Here is an 18,623-nt window from a genome sequence, read left to right as displayed (position 1 = left end):
GTGGTCTGTTTCCTTAGGTGGGTGTGACCTCTCAGAAGACTATGAAGCTACTTCCTGCTTCAAAACATAGAGCTACACAAAAGGTACGGTACACACACTGGTTTCTCCACTTTTCTCTTGTTTTGTCAGATTATTTTGTCGATTATTTGAGTTCATCTTTTAAAAATGCTGATGTTTGCGTGGAAATAAATTTTACTTGAGCAGAAGTTGAAATACCGACAGACATTTACAGATAGAATTTCTTGGACATTAAAATTTGTACGTTATGTACACTTAGTAAAGCAAACTTACTAAAGCCATACTCTTTGGGGGTGGGTATATATGTCTAGCATACATAAGGCAGGCCCTGCATATAATCTCTAGCACTGAAAAAAGAAAATAAAAGAAAACAAACCATACTCCATTTTTCTGCTAATAATTCACTGTTTGCACCAGACTGTGTATACAGAAAAAGAAGTGTAAAATACCAAGCCAAATTCTGGTGGCTTGTGCCTGTAATTCTAGCTATTCAGGAGGGTGAGATTTTTTTTTAACCCAGTCCAGGGGTTTGAACTCAAGGCCTGGGCACTGTGCCTGAGCTTTTGCTCAAGGCTAGCATTCTACCACTTGAACCACTGAGCAACGTCCAGTACTGAGGAATCAAACCCAGGGGTTCATGCATGCTTCTCAAGCATTTTACCACTAAGCCATATTCCCAGCCACTCCATAAGACACTTATTTCCATTTAACCAGCAAAAAGCCAGAAGTGAAGCAGTGGCTTAAGTGGTACAGAACCAGTCCTGATTTAAAAAAAACCTCAAGGACAACCCTGAGTCCCTAAAAGATAATTTAGAGATGGTAGTGATGCTGTATATTTTTTTTTTTGCAAAGTCTTATATCTATTACGTGGTTTTAGTTGGAATATATGAAGAAAATAGGTTACACAGCTTCTACAAGATACATAGCTGAAAATAAGGGAAGGTATTTACATTTTCTAGGTAATATTGAATCTTTGCTTCCTATTTGTTACAATGCTTAAACATGATATCCTTTCTTGAACACTAGTACAATGAGGAATTGGAAAACACATTAATGACTTTTTGTAATAATAGAAGTAGTAATTTTAGATTCTTAATCTGTTCCAGGTGGTTGTTGGAGATCAAGATGGAGTAGTCTTGTGCTTTGGCATGAAAAAAGGAGAAGCAGGGGTGAGTGTGGCTTTCACAGGGGTTGGATGTGAATATGGTTTTCTAAGAGGCAGATGCACAAGTTAGTGGATACTCCTAGGTTAAAAATTTCCTAAAGTGGGCTGGGAAGGTGGCTCAGTGGTAGAGTGCTTGCCTTGCATGCATGAGGCCCTGGGTTCCATTCCTCAGCACCACATAAGCAAAAAGAAAAAAGCTGGAAGTGGTGCTGTGGCTCAAGTGGTAGAGTGCTAGCCTTGAGCTGAAGAGCTGAGGGACAGCGCCCAGGCCCAGAGTTCAGGCCCCACGACTGGACCCCCCCCAAAAAAATTTCCTAAAGTATAGGCAATCAAAAATGGAGTTGGGTACTGGTAGCAGGTGCCTGTGTAATCCTGTCTACTTAGGATGTTGAGATCTGAGGGTCAAGTTTGAAGTCAGCCTAGGAAGGATAGTTCATGTAACTCATGTCCAATTAACCAGCAAAAAGCTGGAAGTTGAGATGTGACTGAAGTCATAGAGCACCAGCCTTACCCTTGAGGGTAAGGCCCTGAGATCTAGCCCCACTACTAGCCCCCCCCCCACATGCATGCGCACACAGAATGTTTTTAATTAAAGAGATATGATTAAGATGTTAAGATATATTCACATTTTCAATAAAATCTGTAACTATTACTAAAATTTATAAACTAGTCAAGAGCTATTCTTTCAAAAAAGATAATTATAGTGTACAAACATGTCCATTTAAAGAGTTTTTGCAAGTTAAACTTTCCTGTCCATAGGACAGCAAAGGCTTCTTAAGCTGAATGTTGTGGTAGACAACATTCAGCTACTCTGGCAAGAGCAGGCTGGAGGACCCAAGTTGAAGATTGCTACCATAGTGGGCAAATGTAGTGTGACTCCATGTCAGAAACAAAACAGAGAAGAACTAAGGGCTCAGCTCAAGTGGTAGAGCACTGACCCTACTAACCTGAAGCCCTGGTTTCAATCTGTAGAACCATGAATAAAAATAAAATATAACATAAAGCAGTGTTTCTCTAATTGTAACATATATAGGAAACACCTGGGGAATTTTGTTAAAATGCAGAGTAGTCTCATTTAGTAGATCTGGAGTTGACTTGAGATTCTGGATTCATTCATTCATTTATTCATTTATTCATTCATGGCAGTACTGGGGTTTAAACTCAGGGCCTTGAGTTTGCCCTAATCACTTGAGATATTCCAGCCATTTTTCCTTTTTTAGATTATTTTTCTGATAGGGTTTTTTTGGTTGTTTTTTTTTTTTTTTTGTCTGTGGCAACCTGAGATGCTGATCTTCCTACCTATGTTTTCCCCATACCTGGACTTACCGGTGGGATCATATTTATTGAGATGGGATCTGGCTAACTTTTTGCCCATAGTAGACTCAAAATGCCTTTCTCCCAGCCTCTTCCTCCAGCAGCTGAAATTACAGGCATGAGCCACTGCACCCAGTGAAATTCTACATTTTTAATAAATCTTGGTTGCAAAAGTTTAGACTCTAGTGATAGCATCAAATACATGTGGAAATAAGTTTTCTGAGGCTTAATGATAGCAAAAAAAAAACCCCACGATTTTTATTTACAAATGTTTCTATATAGTGGAACTGTAATATTTTGTGAATTTAAATAATAGCATTTTTTATTGTAAAGGAATAAAACAACTTGTATATTTAATTTTTTTCCTGGCTGATTTTTGCAGGCAGTGTTCAAGACGTTACCAGGGCAGAAGATTGCAAGGCTGGAACTAGGAGGGATTCTTAACACACCTCAGGAGAAAATTTTTATTGCTGCAGGATCTGAGATTAAAGGCTTTACAAAGCGAGGAAAACAGTTCCTCTCTTTTGAAACAAACCTCACGGAGAGCATTAAAGCCATGTGCGTTTACCGCTATGTTATTATGTTTGCATTTGTATTTATGTTTAAGGTAGATGGAGAACATCTGATGAAGTAACGTATCTTAATGCATTTTCTGGAAAATAAAATTGGCTAAAGGTATTTTATTAGTGAGAAAGTAAATTTAGCCTAGAATCAGTACACACATTATATGTGTACCCAGATAAACACATATATTCATTTTTGGCATTTTAAAATTCGTTTATAATTTTTGTTTTTGTTACAGAGGTATGTACTGTGAGGATAAAGTTACATAAGTCAGATAATGAGTACTTCTCTTTCTTTCTCTCTCTCTCTTTCTCTTTCTTTCTTTCTTTTGTTCTTGCGTGTCATAGGGCCTGAACTCTGAGCCTGGGCGCTGTCCCTCAGATCTTCAGCTCAAGGCTAGCCCTCTACCACTTGAGCCACAGCATCACTTTTGGCTTTTTTTCTGGCTTTTTTTCTGCTTATGTGGTGCTGAGGAATTGAACCCAGGGCCTCATGCCTGCAAGGCAAAGCTCTCTACCACTGAGCCACCTTCCCAGCCCTACATTTCTTTTTGTGAGGTGTCATCCTTTCCCTCAGTCTCTCCCAGTGTTTGGCATTTATTTTTGCTTGTTTTTTTCTTTGTTTCTTTTTCCAGTTCTGGGGCTTGAACTCACAGCCTGGCCACTGTCCCTGAGCTTCTTTTGCTCAAGGCTAGCACTCTTACCACTTAAGACACTGGGCAACTTGAGGCTTTTTCTGTTTATGTGGTACTGAGGAATCAAACCCAGGGCTTCATGAATGCTAGGCAAGCATTCTACCACTAAGCTATATTCCCAGCCCTTTTTGTCATTTATTTTTTAAAATATGTTTTACACTTAGAATTGGCAGCAATTGTACATATATTTGGAGTACAGGGAATTTGAATATATACATGGTAATGGTCAAATCTACTTATGGGGTACAGAGTGGTGTTTCAGTATTTACATGCAATGTGTAATCAGATCAGGGTAAATATTCCTATCCCCTCAGACACTGATCATTTCTTTGTTAGGACTACTCACAATCCTCTTTGCTATTGTAGTATACAGTTACTTGTCAACTCTAATAATGTGTATTCAGGTTTTTTGTTTGTTTTTTGCCAGTACTGGGGCTTGGACTCAGGACTGTCCCTGAGCACTGTTCCTGAACTTCTTTTTGCTCAAGGCTAGTGCTCTACCACTTGAGTCACAGTGCTGCTTCCAACTCTTTCTGTTTATGTAGTACTGAGGAATCAACCAAAGGCTTCATGTGTGCTGGGCAAGCATTCTACCACTAAGCCACATTTCCAGCCATGATTCAGTTATGATTCATGATTAAGGGAAGATATTTAGGCTCCTCTTCTTTGGCCTTTTTGGTTGTTGTGATTTTGAGGCAGTAACATTATGTTAAAGGGCCAACCATCAAAGTTGATAACTTGCCAATAGGTTATAATTTCAGCTGCAAGGCTCTTAAGTGAAAAATTATTCCCCTTCCCTCCCTTTTTCTTTGGGTGATACTGGGATTTTGAACTCAGGGCCTCAGAGTTACTAGCTAAGGACTCCACCACCTGAGCCTCAAGCACTTTTTGCTTTGGTTATCTTACACATAGGCTGTCACACATTTTGCCAAGGCTAGCCTCAAATAATGATCGTCCTATCTTTACCTCCCACTGTGTGGAGCCTAAAATGACTTCATGACTTCTGTTAATGTGAAATCTTTCCATTCACATTTTATATTTAAATGATGGGAGGCTAGAAAAGGATTTAAAGTTCATCAAATATGGCTTCCTAAAATTGCTGCGTAGGAAGACCCCTTGGGAGACAATTGAAATCTCCACTTATACCTGCTGAATGAGAATAACTGAGAGGGTTTGTGTTTGTTTGTTTTGTATTTCTTTAATGCAGACAAGTTGTATAAGCAGCTGGACCCCTGAATCTGGAACTACTGATTCAGTATAGAGCTTTGCATGGCACACAGCTGGCCTGTACAATAGTGAATAATGTGTAGCCTTTCTGCTCTGATGTTTGGGATTTCAAACTTTGGTTTGATGAAATAGATAAGAATTAAGAGCCAGGTACTGGTGGCTCATGCCTGTACTCCTAGCTACTCAGGAGGCTGAGATCTGAGAATTACAGTCCAAAGCAAGCCTGGGCAGGAAAGTCTGAGACTATTATTGCCAGTTAACTAACAAAAAGCCAGAAGTGCAAGGTATGGTTTGAATGGTAGAGCACCAGCCTGAAGTGAAAAAGTTAAAGGACAATGCCTAGGGCCCTGAGTTTAAGCCACAGTACTGGCACCAAGAGAAAAAGATCCACCTCTCAAACTAAAGACAATCTGAATTAATCTCTACTATTTAATAGTTATGTGACAGATGGGAGGGGGGTAATAATGTTTTCTAGTTTGTAGGATTATGTGGATTAACTGAGCTAATACGTTTAATCACCTAGGACAGTATGGTTCATACTACACATTCCAAAGAAGTTCCTTTTGTAATACTGTCTTCAGATACATACCTTTTCTTTCTTCTTTCTTTTTTTTGTTTGTTTTTTATTCAGAAGCCTGAGGAAAGCCTTAAAATCCTCAAGTTCATCTTTCAAAATCAAACTATTATATCAAAAAGGCAAGATAAGTGGGAGAATTTTAATTATAGGGTGATGATTGCCAGGGCTTGTGGCTCACACCTGTAATCTTGGCTATTTAGGCGATTGAGATCTGATGATTGAAGTTTGAAACCAGCCCAGGCAGAAAAAGTTCATGAGACTTATACCATGAATTAACTAACAAAAAGCCAGAAGTGGAAGTGTGGCTCAAGCAGTAGAGTGCCAGTCTTTAGCAGTCTTGAGTAAAAAGCTAAGGGACAGTACCCAGCCTGAGTTCAAGTCTCAATATTAGAACCAAAACTATGTAAGTGTGTATGTATGGATATCTTAAGTTACTATTTTAATGTTAACAGGTATGTATCTGGCTCTGACCTCTTTCTAAGTGCAAGTTACATATACAATCATTATTGTGACTGCAAAGACCAACACTATTACCTTTCTGGAGACAAAATCAATGATGTCATCTGCCTTCCAGTGGACAAAGTACCTCGAATCACACCAATATTGGCCTGTCAAGACCGAGTGCTCAGAGTTTTACAGGTTACTATAATTTGAATTTTTGCAGCTTTTCATAACTTAGGTAAATGTATCTGAATGTTGCATACTTGAGATAAATTACTTTAGAGATAACTACTTTAAATATACATAAAGTACCTGGAAAGAAAATTTAAATTGTATTTGATAAATTAGTTTTTGTTTTTACTTGAGACAAATATGTTGAGATCCTTTGAAAGTTTTTAGAAAAGTTATATAGAGGAAAAGAAAATTTCTTTCCATCCTGATTTCTGAGTTAGGACCATTGTTGTGCTATAGAGAAGTTTTACTATCATTTCTCCCATTTCCTTGAATTGGTATATTATAGTGCTACAGAGAATTTTTAGTATAATTTTTCTTGTTTTCTTTCTTCATTTCTATTCTCTTCTCCATAAAAATCAAAAGAAGAAATTGGGTTGGGTGAGGGGAGGTTGATACATAATTTGAGGTTATCCAGTGTATATGCCATTATGTAGAATGAAGCAAGCATACAGTAGATATTTGTGGAATAAGTAAATGAGGAAAAGTCATTTTGGTATCTGTATTTGTCATAATGAAGCAGATTTGGCTAAAACAGCTGTTTCACATCATAGTTATTAGAGGTCATCATTACCACTATGTCTTTTCCAAAGAGGCTTTCAATACACCACCACAGGATCCTTAAAATATAAGTTATTTGTGTGGCTGGGCATTGGTGATTCATGCCTATGATCCTAGCTACTCAGGAGGCTAGATCTGAGGATCACAGAAGCCAGCCCAGGCAGGAAAGTCTGTGACAGACTCTCATCTCCAGTTAAGCACTATAACAAAAGCCAGAAGTGGAATTGTGACTCTACCAGATGGTAGAGTGGCAGTCTTGACTGGAAAAGCCAAAGGACAGTGCCAAGCCTTGGGACTTGAACTCAGGGCCAGAGAACTCTCCTTTGTCTTTTTCACTGAAGACTGACACAATACTACTTGAGCCCTTCCTCCACTTTCAGCTTTTTGGTTGTTAATTGGAGGTAAGGCTCGCATGGATTTTTCTCTAAGCTGGCTTTGAACCATAGTCCTTAGAGCTTAGCCTCCTGAGTAGCTAGGATTTTAGTATGAGCCTCCAGTGCCTAGTTGAATGGACTTTAAAAGGAGCCTGTATAACATTAGACATTGATATGGCTGAATTGTAGGTGTCTGCTTAAAGAAGAGATAAATACTCCTTGATTAAAAAAACAACTCCCTCACTGCATCTGGTTCTGGGCGCAGTTTATTACTCCAGAAGTGGTCTCTTTTTGTGCGTGCGTGCATGTGTGTGTGTGTGTGTGTGTGTGTGTGTGTGTGTGTGTGTGTGTGTGTGTGTGTGTGTGTGTGTGTGTGTGTGTGTGTGTATTTATGTCTGCATAGATAAATGTAGATGCCTTTAAATTTATTCTTGCATGTTCCAAATATAAAGTAATTTCTTTTAACAAAAACTTTGCTGTCTGTTGCCTGTAATTCTTTTTTTTTTTTTCTTTTTGGTATCATGTCGGTCCTAGGGCTTAAACTCAGGACCTTGGGCTCTTGCTTGGCTTTTTCACTTCAGGCTAGCCCTCTACCACCTGAGCCTCACCTCTACTTCCCTCTATTTCCTCTAGTTTTACAAACTGTGTTTTCACTGATTTATAGAAGTAGCTAAATAAAAGCACCTAACTTGTATGAGATTATTTTGCCTGTTATTGCAGTGAGTTTGGGGACTATCCAAAGACAAATACCGACTTTTCCTTAGGAAGTAACTTTAGCACTAGTTAACACTAGAAAAGACAAAAGAAGTACTTTATTCCTGGAGAGTTTTGAAAGGAAAACTTACCAATGGAAGGTTTGTTTTTTTGTTTTTTTTTTGGGGGGTCCGGTCATGAGGCTTAAACTCTGGGCCTGGGCGCTGTCCCTCAGCTCTTCAGCTCAGGGCTAGCGCTCTACCACTTGAGCCACAGCGCCACTTCCAGCTTTTTTCTTTTTGCTAATGTGGTGCTGAGGAATTGAACCCAGGGCCTCAGGCTTGCAAGGCAAGCGCTCTACCACTGAGCCATCTTCCCAGCCCAGCCAATGGAAGGTTTTTAAGCAAACAGTATGTTAAAAACGGAGACTGTTTACATATATTTCTCCCTAGTGTTTATATTTTGTATATATTTTATTATCAAATGTACTAACATGTTAAGTTTAGTAACAAATCCAAGTTGGTATTCATAACATAGTTTTTTTGGATTTTTTTTTTGTTGTTGTTGTTATTGGTCATGGGGCTTAAACTCTGGGTCTGGATGCTGTCTCTGAGCTCTTCAGCTCAAGGCTAGTGCTCTACCACTTGAGCCACAGCAGCGCTTCCAGTTTTCTGGTAGTTAATTGGAGATGGGTCTCAAAGACTTTCCTGCCTGGGCTGGCTTTTTGAACTGTGATCCTCGGATCTCAGCTACCCGAGTAGCTAGGATTACAGGTGTGAGCCACTGGTGCCAGCTTATGACATAGTTTTTGTTTAAGTGATTTTATTCTAAGTGTCATTAAGAGTACTGTATTTAAAAATTGATGTTATCCATGAATGCAGTATTTACTTCTGATTTGGTTTCATGTTTTCAATTCTTGCTCTCCTACAGGGATCTAATGTGATGTATGAAATTGAGGTTCCTGGCCCACCTACCGTGTTGGCACTGCACAATGGAAATGGCGGTAATCTGGATTAAGTATTTGTTGATCACAAATACTAGGTGAAAATGGAAAATTATAAAAGAATACGTAAATATGTACTGGAATTGAGATGTTTGTGCTAGAATTGAGACATGTCTTTCGATTGTGTGTTAGTAACTTACAACAATGAGTTATTGAACTTTAATGTTTAGCTTCATTTTTACATGTTTGGGAATAGTCTTATCTCTTGTGGTTATAAAATTTGGGGAGGGGCTGGGAAGGTGGCTCAGTGGTAGAGCGCTTGCCTTGCATGCATGAGGCCCTGGGTTCGATTCCTCAGCACCACATAAACAGAAAAAAAAAGCCAGAAGTGGCACTCTGGCTCAAGTGGTAGAGTGCTAACCTTGAGCTGAAGAGCTGAGGGACAGCGTCCAGGCCCAGAGTTCAGGTCCCATGACCGGACCCCCCCCCAAAAAAAAGGTCTTAACTGGTTGTACAAAGGAGTTTCAATTTTACATATTGAGTACAAATGCATCTTGATCAATATTGTAGTTTGTCTTTTTATAATGTTAAAATTAAAATTTTAGATGAAAATGTTTTAATTTTAAAGAGATAGTGTTAATGCATTTGTTATAATTCACTAGGTGACTCTGGGGAAGACCTTGTATTTGGAACATTGGATGGGAAACTTGGGCTCATTCAGATCACAGCATCCAAACCAGTACACAAGTGGGAAATCCGGAATGACAAAAAGAGAGGAGGTATGCCTTTGATGTCTCACCCACTCTGAAATCTCAGTGATTAAAATAGATGGTCTCATTCATTCTGTTCATTTTATTCCTATTATCCACAGACTTAGCAGTTCACAGAGCCCCTTTTGATTTAATCTGTGTTATTCAGTTCTACTATACCATAACCATAATTTTATTATACAGTAAGAAATGTGCTATTGCCACTGAGCTACATCCTGGCCCTGGAGTAAATGTTTTTGTATAGGTTGTATTGCCATTTTGTGCAGAAGTCCATTTTTAATTGGAATTAATTGGAAACTGAAAGACCTTGGTATTCTTAAGGAATATTCTATGTCTCATAAAGAATTTGCACCTTCCTGAGGGAAATGTGAATTGCAGGCGTGGAGATGATGCATATAGTCTCCCATGTGTCTGGAGGTCTGTGCAGAGGCTAGAGCTGAGGGAAGGAGATGTACACTTGGGGCCGTTGACACCATTGAAATGTGGGTGGAGGAAGCAGGCACTTGACTATTCGGCGAGTTTTCCTTCATGCTGGATTGTTCTATGTTTTCCATTTTTAACTGTTTTGTACAAAAAATAGCTATTTTGTGGGAGTTTTTAGTATTAGTTTTTTTTAATAACTCATCACTAACATCTTTTTTTTTTAAGGTATTTTGTGTATGGACAGCTTTGACATTGTGGGTGATGGGGTTAAAGATTTACTTGTTGGGCGAGATGATGGAATGGTGGAAGTGTATAGTTTTGATAATGCGAATGAGCCTGTTCTTCGATTCGATCAGGTAAGTTTATTTAACAAGCTTCATGTGGAGGATAGGAACATAAACTTACACATATAGTGTCCCAGGTTCAATCCTCAACACTGGGAAACAAATATAAGTTTTATTTGTCAAATTATTATAGAGATGACTGATGGTTTGGATTTTAAGTAAAAATTCATTAAAATTTTTCCCGGTTTGGTTTGCCAGGTTAATCTGTAATCCTAGCTACCTGGGAGACAGAGATAGGGGATCACAATCGGATCACCATTCAGGTTCAGGCTGGGCAAAAGATGTTTTGGAGACCCTATCAACCAATAGCTAGGCATTGTGGTATGCACTGGTTATTCCAACTCTGAGGCAGGCACGATGGCTGGGTCATCCCCAAAGACTCACACAGGGAAGCACAGTAGAAGCATCAAAGCTTGGCTAAACTGAGCATAAAATAAGTGAGCCTCTACCTTGAAAATTACCAATTTGAAAGGACTGGACACATGACTAAAATAGGTCTTAAGTTCAACCCTCAGTAGTAGTCCCTCTACCCCAATTAAAATCTTACATTTGTTTACAATATTGCTACCCTGGTGGCTCATACCTATAACCCTATCTGTTCAAAGGCTGGAATCTGAGGATTGAAGCTGAAAACCAATCCAGGCAGGAAAGTCTGTGAGGCTCTTAATCTCCAGTTAACCAGAGAAAAGCCGGAAGTGGAGGTGTGGCTCAAGTGGTGGAGCACCCTCCCTTGAGCAAAAATGCCAAGTGAGATTCTGAGTTCAACCCTGAGTAAATAAATTCTGATGTTATTGCAATCTTTCTTCACTGCTCTTGTGTTTGAGTAACAGATTGTTGCCCATAAGCTGGATCATAAATTACTTTTTTTATTATGTTTTTACAGATTATAAATTTCCTTGTGGTTAAATAAGTTTGCCTTAGTTTCTTCAATGCATAATTATACATTATAAGAATTTAAGTGTCATATGTGGTATTGTTTTGTTGTAATAAGAGCTTAAGCATAAACTTTATATTGTCAGGGCAGTATCAGAATATTCTTAAGCAGAGAGAGTTAGGTAACAGTTTGATTTCTAGATATTCAAGGGCCAGCTGAAAAAGAAGAAATATTAGGTAAATGTCATCTTAGTTCTATAAATTTTAAGGCCTGTTGATGCCAACATGTAGAGTCACATAAAACATTCTGACATAAATTGAATCTTACATGTTCTTTTTTCCTATTTTCAATATAAAGCCATAATCACACATGTCAATAGGAGATCATGTGAGATTTTTGATAAATATATACATTGTGTCATGTTTAAATCAGGTTAAACATATTTCCTCAAGCATTTATCATTTCTTTCCCCTTTTTTGTGTGCTATTCCAGGGGCTTGGACTCATGGCCCAGGCACTGTCCCTGAGCTCTTTTGCTCAAGGCCAGCACTATACCACTTTGAGCCACAGCGCCACTTCCAGTTTTCTGGTGGTTAATTGGAGATAAGAGTCTCAGGGATTTTTTTAGCCCAGGCTGGCTTTGAACCACAATCCTCAGATCTCAGCCTCCTAAGTAGCTAGGATTATAGGCATGAGCCACCAGTGCCCAGAGGGCAACAGTCTTGATTGGAAAAAGCCAAGTGAGAGCACAAGGCCTTGAATTCAAGTCCCAGTACTGGCACAAAAATAACGAATAAATAAACGTTCCTTGGGACGGACACACACACACACACACACACACACACACACACACACACACACACACACACACACACACACACACACACACACACACACACACACACACACACACACACACACACACACACACACACACACACACACACACACACACACACACACACACACACACACACACACACACACACACACACGTCTATTGAATTCAGGAAGGAGACTAAACTGGTATTTTTCTTATGTAATTATAAAAAACAACTTTTTTCTATGAATTGGTTTTGTCTTTAGATGATTGTATTGTTAGCTAAGTGCTAACACAAACATAGAAGAATCATCTGGAGTCTTCTTTCCCATATTTCAATACAATAGAGTTTTCTCTCATTTGTTCAAGATTTTGTCCATCTAATGTCATTGTCTGTACATAACAAATAGTCAATAAATACATGCTGACATATCTAGAACCAACCAGACAAGTTGCTTTAACATATCTTTGAACTTTAGTTATTAACAAACTGCTTGTTCTTGAATTCATTTTAGATGTTGTCTGAAAGTGTCACCTCCATCCAGGGTGGTTGTGTAGGGAAAGATGGGTATGATGAAATCGTGCTGTCCACCTATTCAGGTAATGTAAAAGATAATCAAAACTGGTGCCTGTGGTCACGCCTGTAATCTTAGTTACTCAGGAGGCTAAGATTTGAGGATTGCAGTTCAAAGCCAGCAGGAAAGAAGGCAGGAAAGTGGTAAAAATCTAACTTTGGTAAATTCAGTTTTATAACCACATAAAATGTTAAGTCAATATGTAGAGCATTCTAGACTCTATTGGGGAGTATAGCTCAGTAGTGCTGTGCTTGTGTAGCATGTGTGAGATCTGGGTTGGATGATATGCACTGAAAAACTCAAGGGATGAATAGAGTTGTTGGTTTGAACACCACTTTAAGATGGTTTCTCTCTAATACCTTTGAAAATGAAATGATACTCTGATTTAAAGAGAAGTATTTACTGAAATTTTGTCTATGTCTTGAAGTATGTGCATTTCTTATAAAAACTTTCTTACTTTTGAGGTAATTTTTTTCTGTCTCATAAGTCACATGAGAGTTATAAGTTCCATGAAAGTAGTGTGTGTGTGTATGCGTGTGCGTGTGTTTCTGTGTGTGCACGCATGCTTGCGTGCGTGCGCACCAGCACCAAAGCTTGGACTCAGAGCCTCGTTCTCACTAACTTAGCTGTTCATGGTGCTCTAGTACTTGAGCCACATCCCCAGCTCAGCATTTTGCTGCTTAATTGGAGGTGGAGTTTTATGGAATTTCTTCCCAGGTTGGCTTGAACCTCAGTCCTCTGGATCTCAGCCTCTTGAATGGCTGTGATTACTGTATAAGCCACCGATACCCAGCATAATTTATGTTTTACGTGATCAAATGAACATATTTTACTCTCAAATAGGCTCAAGCCACTGGTTCTTTCTTGTTGTTGTTGGGTTTTTGTGTTTTGGCTTTTTTTTTTTTTTGTCGGCCGTGGGGCTTGAACTCTGGGCCTGGGCGCTGTCCCTCAGCTCTTCAGCTCAAGGCGAGCGCTCTACCACTTGAGCTACAGCGCCACTTCCGGTTTTCTGGTGGTTTATTGGAGATAGGAGTCTCACGGTCTCTCCTGCCCGGGCTGGCTTTGAACCGCGATCCTCAGATCTCAGCCTCCTGAGTAGCTAGGATTACAGGCGTGAGCCACCAGCGCCCGGCTTGTGTTTTGGCTTTTGAGATTGGGTCTCACTGTATAGTGCAGGCTAGCCTGGACTTCTTAAATAATCCAGGATAGCCCGTCTCAACATCCCTGCAGCTAGTATTCCCACAGGTATTTGTCAGTATGCTCAGGTATGAAAGTAATTTTTGAAAGACAATTCTTATTTGTCACCTATTTTATAACTTGCTGTAATATGCTGAATTCATTCCTTACCTAAACTCAAAAATTGCTAAGAAATGAAATTCTGTAAAAATAGAGTATTTCAAGTAAAAAGTATCATCACAAGTGCTTCAGTACTTTATGATTTTAACTATTTTCCTGCTTGGTTTTGTGGAGGGAGGCTTGTTTTGTTTTTTGCAAAAGTCCTAATATTAAGTTGGTGTCATATTGAAGGGTTGGTTTTTTATTGGATATCTGCTAAACAATGTCTAATATATCTCTTACACACTGATGATTATAATTCATCTCCACAGGCTGGATTACAGGTCTGACTACAGAGCCCACTCATAAGGAAAATGGGCCAGGAGAAGAATTAAAAATTAACCAGGAGATGCAGAATAAAATTTCTTCTTTACGGTAACTTCAAGTTTTTTCTTTGCTTTTATCTCACCAAGTTATGTGGTTATTGGTTTTTAATACTTAAAGATACACTATATGCTGGGTGCCAGTGGCTCACACATATAATCCTAACTACTCAGGAGGCTGAATTCTGAGGATTACAGTTCAATGCCAGCCTGGGCAGGAAAGTCTGTAAGACTTTTATCTCCAATTAACCATCCAAAAGCTGGATGTAGAAGTATGGCCCAAGTGGTAAAGTGCCATCCTTGAGTGGAAAAAGCTAGGGGACAGTGCCCAGGCCCTGAGTTCAAGCCCCAGTACTGGGACAGAAATAATGTTTTAGCTTCAAAATTTTATGCACAATCTAGGGAACTCCAATATTTTTTTCTTGTGGTGTCAGTCCTGGGCTTGAACTCAGGGTCTGGGCATTGTCCCTGAAGCTCTTTTGCTCAAGTCTAGCACTCTTCCACTTGACCACAGTGCCACTTCAGGCTTTTTCTGTGTGTATGGTACTGGAGAATCAAACCCAGGGCTTTATGCATGCTAGGAGAGCGCTCTACCACTGAGCCACCTTCCCAGCCCTCCAACATTTGTGTATATGTATGTATGTATGTATGTATGACAAATTGTGTATATTTTCCTGCAGAAGTGAACTGGAACATTTGCAATATAAGGTACTACAGGAAAGAGAGAACTATCAACAGTCTTCTCAGTCAAGCAAAGCCAAATCAACTGTACCTTCATTTAGTATAAATGATAAGTTTACATTAAACAAAGACGATGCCAGCTATAGCCTCATCTTAGAGGTACAGACTGCCATAGATAATGTCTTAATTCAGGTAAGCAGAGTGGCCAATTTGTTTCATCACTGGATATTTTGTAGACTAGGAGTGTACACTTAGGATTATCATCAAACAGTTTAGACAGTAATTTTAAGTGATTATGGCATCTAATATTCTATAAGACAGTTTATTTACAGATTATTTTAATCTTATTTTTGCCTTTTATTTATTTCTATACTTTGTAACAAAGACAAGATAGGTAAACTTCCGTTTCCAGGAGAGATAAGGGCAGTAAGAATTCTCCTTTGGCTATCCTCTGGGAGAAGTTTTCTTTTTGTATTTTGTGTGTGTATGTGTGTGTATGTGCTGGTCGTGGGGCTTGAACTCAGGGCTTAGGCACTGTGCCTTAGCTTTTTCACTCAAGGTTGGTGCTCTATCATTTGAATCACATCTCTATCTCTAGCATTATGCTAGTTAATTGGAGATAAGAGTCTTACAGATTTTACTGCCCAGACTGGCTTCAAACTGGGATCTTAATCTCTCAGCCTCTTGAGTTACTAGGCCTACAGTTATGAGCCATTGGTGCCTTGTCAAGATCAGATGATTATTTTTTAATATATTCGATTACTGTAAAGATGATATATAGAGAGGTTACTATTTTATAAGTCAGGTCAAGATCAGATTACTAACCCTTAAAAGTAGAAAAGCCTTCATTAACATTAGCTTAAGACTACTCATTGAATAACCCATTCATAGGATTCAGTGCAATAGCTTTCTCGAAGCTTTTTTAGGGGAAGACCCAAATCATCTCATTTCTTACAACGGATGAAATTAAAATTGATGAAGAAGGAACTGAGAAAATTAAAATGTTCCCATATATAAAGCCATTTAAAGCTTGAGATAGTTTTTTTAAACACTAATAGGAAATAAGAGTAAACTATTTTATTTATTTTAATTTTAATATTTTATTATCTTTAGTTGTACAAAGGGATTTCATGTTAGGTTAGGAGTACAATGAATCTTGGTATCAGTGTCATTGCTTTCATCTTTCTCGCCCATCTCTTCCATCCCATTCATTCATCCCTTCAAGTTATTTCACATGTGTATATTGAATCTACCCTTCCTCTCACCCTTTGTGTACCCCTCCTTCTCTTGACCCCCTTCCTCTACTCCAAAATGTTTTAGCTTCCTGATACTCATTTTTTTGCACTATTAAAAATTAGTTGTTCAAAAGAATTACATCACTGGACTTATTCCCTGTATCATACTTTAGTCGATTTGTTTGTTTATGTGTTATTTATATTTATTTATATGACCTTGTATATTTCATGTATGTTTATAATTGAGATCTAATATCCACTTATGAGCAAAAATATGCACCCTTTGTCTCTCTATGGACTATATTGGAAAGATTAATCTTGTAAGGGGATAAGGATAGATTATATTCTACTATTTCTGATAATCAAAATTAGAAAAAAAGATTTTTAAATAAAATATATTTTATAAACTTCATTTTCTTGAAGTATAAGCTATCAAATATAAGTTAAGATCCTTTCAAATTTAAGATGATCATAACCTAGAACTAAGGAGAATCCGATAAAATATATTCTTTGTGAACATTTTAACTTTTCCATCTGAATGTTTTTTTCCTAATATTGCCTGTAGAGTGATGTTCCAATAGATTTACTTGATGTGGACAAGAACTCTGCTGTTGTTAGTTTTAGCAGCTGTGATTCTGAGGTAAGTCAAAAACTCAAAAATTTTCTGACCTATTTTCATTTTTAATTTTTTCTTGTTTGCTTGGGTTTTTTTTTGCTTTTTTTTGGGGGGGGATATATTAATTATACAGGGAGAAATTTCATGGTTATATCTCCTTACATGTTCACACTGTATTTTAGTCAATTTCACCCTCTCTGTCATACTTCCTGCCCCCTTCCATCTCAGTCCACTTGGCCATTTTGATTAACATCTACAAATGCTTCGAGGATTTGGTGTTTTTTTTTTTTTTTTTTTTACTGGTACTGGGACTTGAACTCAAGGCCTGAGCATTGTCCTTAGCTTTTTTTCTTTCAGGGCTAGTGCTCTACTGCCATCTTTTTTGATAGTTAACTGGAGATAAGAGTCCCATGGACTTTTGTGCTCAGGCTGGCTTTGAACCACAGTCTTCAGATCTCAACTTCCTCAGTAGAAGGATTACAGGCATTGAGTCACCAGTACCTGGCTGGTGTTTCTTTTTCAGTCAATCCCTTCATAGCCTTTCCCTCAAAATCTGCTGCTGCTGCTGTTCCCTCTCCCTATCCTCAGGGAATCCAGGAACTCAGGTGGTGTCCTCGAGTTCCAAATTCTGCCAGTTCTATTTCTGTGCCTTTCATCACTTTTCTTGGCTTCCTTTCCACTTCCACTGCCTTAGTGTATTATTCATTTCTCATTTCCTCTGCCTCTAGTCTTTCCACTCACTTCACTGTGCTGTAAACTGCCTCCAGAGAGGTCTTCCATTTGACCCTTTCTTAACAACCTGCTTTTGATATTCTGATTTCACTGTGGTCTCGAAAACTTCCCATGCTTCAGCTCTTAATTCTCTAATTTATTTCTCACCAGGTTGTATCTCCTCTCCCAGAGACATTATTTCAGCCAAATTGAAGTTCTTCAAGTTTTTAGAAACTATATAGGCTCTCACATACCTGCCTATGAATACAGTCTGTTCCTTTCCCTTTCCTTTTTGTAGTATTAGGGTCTTGTTGAATGGTACATTAACCTTCATTTAGCAGACATTTATTGAACATTCAACATGTACAAAGTACCTGTAATGAGATCATGTCCATGTTATGGGAAATGCTTCCTATATCTCAATCCATTCTGTGGGAAATGCTTCCTGTATTTCATGTCCATGCTGTGGGAAAGGCTTCCTGTTTTGCTGTCCATCCATACTGGGGGAAGTGCTCACTGTGTCTCACCTGCTGCTGTGGCAAGTGCCCACTCTAGCTTACCTCCTGCTGCAGAAAGTGTCCCTTTATCAGTATTACCTCTGAAGTTAGGGAAAGGAGAACAAGTTTCAACTGCACTGGAGAAGGTAGACCAGAGCAGTACTAGAGGTAATGACTGCAGCTGACTCTTGGCAATTGTTCTACTTTTATCAATCTTTTTTACTACTTCCTCTAAAAAATAATTACTTAGTAAACTTTGCAGGGAGGGTTGTTAATAGGAATAAAGGAGAACATATTGGAAAAGCACTTAGCACAAATGGTAAATGTTCAAATAAATGGGAAATACTTTCCTTGTGGATGCTTTGTTATTAACAAATATATGATAATAATGTTTCCTCAACCTTGACTTCTTCTCAAGTCCAACGAAAATTTTCTTCTTGCCACCTACCGATGCCAGGCAAATACCACAAGGTTGGAGCTTAAGGTAAGTCCATGATTGTTTAAATTTTTGCTTTTTTTCCTTGGCATACCTTACATGTGATGGCATTTCTTTCCATTGAATTTCTCCATGCAGTACACCATTTTGAAGCAGTGACTTTAGAATGACCAGCTGAGATT

The 18,623-nt window shown here is 38.6% G+C and overlaps 1 protein-coding gene across 2 annotated transcripts in view; it reads left to right on the top strand.

Annotated features, from left to right (window-relative positions):
- The window catches only part of Bbs7 (Bardet-Biedl syndrome 7), a 34,038-nt gene that overhangs the window by 945 nt on the left and 14,470 nt on the right, over positions 1 to 18,623 (top strand). For both annotated transcript variants that reach the window (XM_070022535.1, XM_070022536.1), the window contains exons 2-13: positions 18 to 83; positions 1,125 to 1,187; positions 2,880 to 3,055; positions 6,012 to 6,198; positions 8,790 to 8,862; positions 9,465 to 9,581; positions 10,221 to 10,351; positions 12,548 to 12,632; positions 14,215 to 14,317; positions 14,946 to 15,138; positions 16,747 to 16,821; positions 18,424 to 18,489. In XM_070022535.1, coding sequence (XP_069878636.1) covers positions 18 to 83; positions 1,125 to 1,187; positions 2,880 to 3,055; positions 6,012 to 6,198; positions 8,790 to 8,862; positions 9,465 to 9,581; positions 10,221 to 10,351; positions 12,548 to 12,632; positions 14,215 to 14,317; positions 14,946 to 15,138; positions 16,747 to 16,821; positions 18,424 to 18,489 — 1,335 coding nt within the window. The remainder of the gene's footprint in view (positions 1 to 17; positions 84 to 1,124; positions 1,188 to 2,879; positions 3,056 to 6,011; positions 6,199 to 8,789; positions 8,863 to 9,464; positions 9,582 to 10,220; positions 10,352 to 12,547; positions 12,633 to 14,214; positions 14,318 to 14,945; positions 15,139 to 16,746; positions 16,822 to 18,423; positions 18,490 to 18,623) is intronic.

This window comes from Dipodomys merriami, unplaced genomic scaffold (assembly GCF_024711535.1).
Source record: "Dipodomys merriami isolate MVZ:Mamm:240054 unplaced genomic scaffold, mDipMer1.0.p SCAF_15, whole genome shotgun sequence".
Classification (NCBI taxonomy): domain Eukaryota; kingdom Metazoa; phylum Chordata; class Mammalia; order Rodentia; family Heteromyidae; genus Dipodomys; species Dipodomys merriami.
The sequence above is the reverse complement of the archived record's forward strand: the minus strand, read 5'-3'. Positions and strand labels throughout refer to the sequence as shown.